At 36.5% G+C, this 6,596-nt stretch overlaps 1 protein-coding gene across 1 annotated transcript in view; it reads left to right on the plus strand.

The window, feature by feature from the left end:
- LOC104993253 (disintegrin and metalloproteinase domain-containing protein 5-like) overlaps positions 1 to 6,596 on the plus strand; it is a 154,401-nt gene that overhangs the window by 110,233 nt on the left and 37,572 nt on the right. Inside the window, exons 17-18 of the mRNA XM_010846437.1 lie at positions 1,930 to 2,016; positions 2,855 to 2,966. Coding sequence (XP_010844739.1) covers positions 1,930 to 2,016; positions 2,855 to 2,966 — 199 coding nt within the window. The remainder of the gene's footprint in view (positions 1 to 1,929; positions 2,017 to 2,854; positions 2,967 to 6,596) is intronic.

Below are 6,596 nucleotides of genomic sequence, written 5' to 3' on the forward strand. Positions count from 1 at the left end.
AGGTGAAATGACAGCCTTCAGAATGGGAGAAAATAATAGCAAATGAAGCAACTGACAAACAACTAATCTCAAAAATATACAAGCAACTCCTACAGCTCAATTCCAGAAAAATAAATGACCCAGTCAAAAAATGGGCCAAAGAACTAAATAGACATTTCTCCAAAGAAGACATACAGATAGCGAACAAACACCTGAAAAGATGTTCAACATCACTCATTATCAGAGAAATGCAAATCAAAACCACAATGAGGTACCATTTCACACCAGTCAGAATGGCTGTGATCCAAAAGTCTACAAATAATAAGTGCTGGAGAGGGTGTGGAGAAAGGGAACCCTCTTACACTGTTGGTGGGAATGCAAACTAGTGCAGCCACTATGCAGAACAGTGTGGAGATTCCTTAAAAAACTGGAAATAGAACTGCCTTATGATCCAGCAATCCCACTGCTGGGCATACACACTGAGGAAACCAGAATTGAAAGAGACATGAGTACCCCAATGTTCATCGCAGCACTGTTTATAATAGCCAGGACATGGAAGCAACCTAGATGTCCATCAGCAGATGAATGGATAAGAAAGCTGTGGTACATATACACAATGGAGTATTACTCAGCCATTAAAAAGAATACATTTGAATCAGTTCTAATGAGGTGGATGAAACTGGAGCCTATTGTATAGAGTGAAGTAAGCCAGAAAGAAAAACACCAATACAGTATACTAACGCATATATATGGAATTTAGAAAGATGGTAACAATAACCCTGTATACGAGACAGCAAAAGAGACACTGATGTATAGAATAGTCTTTTGGACTCTGTGGGAGAGGGAGAGGGTGGGAAGATTTGGGAGAATGGCATTGAAACATGTATACTATCATGTATGAAACGAGTCGCCAGTCCAGGTTCGATGCACGATACTGGATGCTTGGGGCTGGTGCACTGGGACGACCCAGAGGGATGGTACGGGGAGGGAGGAGTGAGGAGGGTTCAGGATGGGGAACATGTGTATACCTGTGGCGGATTCATGTTGATATATGGCAAAAGCAATACAATAGTGTAAAATTAAAAGAAAGAAAACATACAGATACATACAAGATCTGAGGTCTCTCTCCTCTTGAAATCTAAATGACATTAGCTCCAATCTCTATTTCTGAGTTCTGATCCCCCTCTTTCTGTCTACCCTGTTGTTATTATGATCCAAAAAAACTCAGCGAAGAACAAAACTCTTTTGTAAACTATTGATTTTATTGAAAAATTCTGAGTAATTGGAAAAGGTCACATAATTTAATGCAATGAATTAGGGCAATATAAATGTACACATTAAACATTCCTTTTCTTAGAAGGCCATTTAGCCATCTCTCTCATGAGAGTCTCTCATCATTCTACTACCTCATATAGTTTCCTGTTATCTGTGCTTTGCTTTTCTCCTCATTTTTTCCTCCACATGGAATAGTAACATGCCTCATTTGCTCCTCATACCTGTGATTTTATTATCTCAACCTCCCATGTGGAATTTCTCAGCCCTAACTGCTCATGGTAATCATCTAAACTCTGCCCACAGAGATCTTGATATAATGGTGTCAGGTACAGCCAAGGGTATTTTTTAAATGCTCCTCACATAATGATTAAACTCAAAGGACTAACCAGATTATTTTTCTGGATATTTTTCTTTCTAAGAGGACTTCTGGTGCTAGATGGCAAGAAAATGAAACTTTCAACTTCTTACATGACTATACTTTTACAGTATGAAGGCACACATAGTTTATTTCATATTTATTTCAATGCTGTGACAATTATAACTTTATGTTTTGAATTTTTATGACAATTGTTGGTAATATGAGTCCTTGATTTTTTTCTCATGTATTATCTATATGCACAGTCTAATTTGATAGTTTGACTGAATTTGTTTTTCAATTTCTTTGCTTTGTTTTAGTATTGTTTGAACTTTTCCTGTGTAGAGGTTAAATACCAAATCAATACTACAATATGCAGTAATGCTGTTCATTGTAATTCAAAAGGAGTAAGTAATTTCAATTTTTAAAGTAATTTAAGGAGAAGGAAATGGCAACCCACTCTAGTATTCTTGCCTGGGAAATCCCACGGACAGAGGATCCTGGAGGGCCACAGTCCATGGGGTTGCAAAAGAATCATTCATGACTTAGCAACATTAAAACAAGTTCTATTGTAAGGCAAAAAATAATAATAATAATAAATAAAGTAATTTAAGTAATTTCAGTGATTTTAAGTAACATGCTTTGAACAATTTAGTCAAGAGTTTGGAGATTTAAATAAACCTTCTGAGTAATTTTTTATCATCTTCATGCTGCTTGGTGTGATTTAAGTCTATAACTTACAGCTTCAATCTTACTTTCTTGAGAAATACTGAGAAGATGTAGAAACATTTAACATGATTCTGGACATATAAAATGATTGGTAAATATGTGGGCTGGATATGCTATAGGTACTGTGTTTACCATTTAACCAAAATGATCTTATTTTTACAGAGAAAAGGCAGGAACTGGTAAATAAGGTCATTAGAAGTGTCTTGTTCATTAATTTAGTGTCCAGACTTTTCTGTGAAGTTAGGAAGTAAATGATAATTAGTGGCATGTTATTGATGATTGATAATATCTTGGTCTGGTCGTGTGGAGAGTTGAAAGAATTTTTAAAAATGATTTGGCAACAGAAGCCAGATATACTTTCTACAATATAGGAAATTTCAAGGTAAAATTTGTGACAATTTGTTGAATTTATATATTTAAGATAAATTCTCTGTTCAGTAAGTATAGAATATTTATTGGTCTCTACGGAAAACCAACTTTGTACATAAAAATTGTTCTATTTTCTAATTATTCCAGGTATGCAACAATTTAAACCATTGCCATTGTTCGATGGGGTTTGCGCCTCCTAACTGCAAGCCACTTCCAGAAGCGTTTGGAAGTGTTGATGATGGACACCAGCACAAAGCTGGTTAGTGTCTTTAAAACTTTGTTAATCTAAGGCAATATGTAAGAAAATGAAGTTTAGGTTCCAAGCCACATTGCAAAGCAACTGATGTCAACAAATATGGTTTTAATTTACTCATAAGATTTTAAAAAACTAAGACAGTTTTAAGTTTGTACTCCTTCTGTATCACTGTTGATATTGTTTACTAACAAAAATTGTACCTAGTGGTAGGAAATTTGAAAAGAAGAAATTACAGTGTACCTAATTTGATCAGTTAATTTAGGTTATTCACTTTGGATTGTCTCACATATGCTTGGTTTGAAATGGTGTTAATTCATCATTGTCATCTTTCAGGCCACTCCTTCCTCTTGCATTGTAGGGGCTCCAACATAAAGTTTAAAATTTTACCTTGAGACTATCCCCACCCCTAGGGTTCCTGAGTATTGTTTTGAGATCAAGTAGGTCTGGATGAGACTGGGAACAACTGGAGGATATTCCTGATTTCAGAAGAGGATGTCTGTCCACCTTCACCCCTTTTCCTTTTGGGTCAAATAAATGATGAACTCCTGGGCAGGCTTATATGCAGCTTGAATACCAAGGGGAGGCATACATAGGGGAGTAACTTCTCAGACAATTAAAATACAGATATATCAGACTGTGTGTAGACACACACAAAAAAAGGAAATATAATCATTTAACATGTAACAAGCAACTATATATATTATTATTTTCACATAAATATTTAGAAAAAATCAGTATTTATTTCAAATTTGATATTATTCTATATTGTGTACTTTTGTTATATAAGTGAAGTGAAGTCACTCAGTTGTGTCTGACTCTTTGCAACCCCATGGACTGTAGCTTATCAGGCTTCTCTGTCCATGGGATTTTCCAGGCAAGAGTACCGGGGTGGATTGCCATTTCCTTCTCCAGGTTGTTATATAAATTGCTATTATTTAAGTGAAACAGCAATAGAACTAATTGCTGATCAATAGTAGTTTATAGAAAAACCAATTAAAAGTAACAATATATGAACAAAAACAATACTTTATAATGAGAATATAATGTATTCTATAATACAGCAATTTACTTTGTTGCTGCTGCTGCTGCTAAGTCACTTCAGTCGTGTCCGACTCTGTGAGACCCCATAGAGGGCAGCCCACCAGGCTCCGCCATCCCTGGGATTCTCCAGGCAAGAATACTGGAGTGGGTTGCCATTTCCTTCTCCAATGCATGAAAAGTGAAAAGTGAAAGTGAAGTCGCTCAGTCGTGTCCGATTCTTCGCGACCCCATGGACTGCAGCCTACCAGGCTCCTCCGTCCATGGGATTTTCCAGGCAAGAGTACTGGAGTGGGGTGCCATTGCCTTCTCCAAGCAATTTACTTTACCTCTTTTTAAAAGCCCTGTACTAGATATTTAAGTTTTGCATGGCTATCTTCTATTTTCTTAAAATACATAAATGTAAGATTTTTAGAAAGGAGAAAGAATAAAAATGTAACAGGAATAATTAAAGATACCCTCATATTTAATGAAAATAACAGACATGCTTCTTTCAGTGCCACAATACAGTCACACATATTTTTTGTTTTATTCTCCAGTTATACTTTTCTGAACTGCTTGCAGCCTTTAAGGTATCCTTCTTTTAAGTGGTAGCAAAGTGGAATAGAATCAAATGTAAAATTCATTTTGACTTGAAGCTTTGTTTTAACAAGCCCAGATTTACTGAATTGTATCAGTTCATTGTAATGGCATTATGCTAAGTATCTCGACAAAAGCAGTCGAGCATAGGATACTAAGGGTTTTCTTTACTAGATAAAGCAGGTTTTCAGGCTTGGAAAAACTATTAATATTTTGCAGCTCTCCAAACATGTTCAATCACTTTGATGCTACAGGCTTGGTCTGATAGGCCACCTCTCTGTCAGTCAGCTCTTTTGAATATTTAAATTCATCACATAGGCTATCCATGTCTCAAATGCCCATCATTTTTATGCACTCCGAAGCACACTGGATGTTAAATATTTATTTTTCAGGGAACATGGCTTAAAGCATAGAAGTAATCTTAGTTGGTGAAATCTAATTTGAATTTCATATAAGTTGCCATTTTAAAAAAGGAACTGAGGAAGTCCTTCCTAACTTGCTTACCCATTGCTGGTTACATTTTTTGAGTTCCAAAGCAGTCTTTATTTCCAAAAGTATGAGTCATTTTTTCAGTGTATGAATTGTTGTCACAACCTATGCAAATCATAGAACTCCCAAGGCGTAGTCAGTACATCCTCTTCTGGAATTCTGAAGGCCTCTTCACAGATCATCAGATTGCTTTGGAAAAGCAGCATATAAATTTCCATTTCATTGTGAGCTTTCTTTTCTCTATTCTTATCCTCCATGAATTTCAACATTGGAGAAGTATTTTCTTCTTGTCCAGCCTTTTAAAAAATAAGATTTTACATTAGGTAAATATTTTAGCGTGGGCTTCCCAGGTGGTTCGGTGGTAAAAGAATCTGCTTGCCAATGCAGGAGACCCTGATCTGATCCCTGGGTCAAGAAGATACCCTGGAGGAGGAAATGGCAACCCACTTCAATATTCTTGCTTGAGGAATTCCATGGCCAGAGGAGCCTGGTGGGCTACCATCCACGGGGTCGCAAAGAGTCAGCCATGATTGAACACACACGCACTGCACTACAAATATTTCAACATATCTTCTATGTTGAAATATTATATATCTCTGAGATAAATATATCTCCAGCAAAGAGTACAACCATCCTGTACACTTGTTTAAGGAAGCAATATCTTTCTTTGGTGTGAAGTAAAAAAAAAAAAATCTTGTTAAATGCTTCTGCACATTTTGAGGAAACTAAAAGTGATTGGAATTTTCATTATGAAAACCTTTATATCACAGAAAAACAAATCATACCCCTTTCAGTGTTGTGTACCAGGTGGACAGTACATTTGGCAAGTTAGATCTTCTTCTTTTCTTCAGTAAGAAATTTATAGACTGAATGGAACTTGCAAAGATTTACATTTGCTCTGTTTGCTAAATATGCATATAGATGAGCAAAGACTAGTTTGTGTTTGATCAGGATAACAAAAATCTCTTTATTTTATATGGTTTTATTAAAATTTTCATAGAAACTCAGAAGCTTATTTGAAATTCTCTTCTGGAAACCAAAATACTTAAGAGCTGGGGCAATGTGTGCTACTACATTTACTTGCTAAAATGTGACAGAGTCATTGCTTCACTGTAAGGGATCAACAGGTGTTATCAAAACTTTCAATTTTCCTCCCACTAGTCATTTTAGTTACAATCTATGAATCTGGAAATGTAACTTCATTGTGTTGTAGAGCAATCAAGAAATTGAATGAATAGATAAAACATGTTTGTTCTTGTAGTGTGCCCAGAACTAATCCAGCAGTAGTTATTTTTATCTGAACACTGCCATCTTTCAGATCAGATCAGTCGCTCAGTTGTGTCTGACTCTTTGTGACCCCATGAATCGCAGCACGCCAGGCCTCCCTGTCCATCACCAACTCCCGGAGTTCACTCAGACTCATGTCCATCGAGTCAGCGATGCCATCCAGCCATCTCATCCTCTGTCGTCCCCTTCTCCTCCTGCCCCCTATCCCTCCCAGCATCAGAGTCTTTTCCAATGAGTCAA

The sequence above is a fragment of the Bison bison genome, unplaced genomic scaffold (assembly GCF_000754665.1).
Source record: "Bison bison bison isolate TAMUID 2011002044 unplaced genomic scaffold, Bison_UMD1.0 scf7180017864236, whole genome shotgun sequence".
Classification (NCBI taxonomy): Eukaryota; Metazoa; Chordata; class Mammalia; order Artiodactyla; family Bovidae; genus Bison; species Bison bison.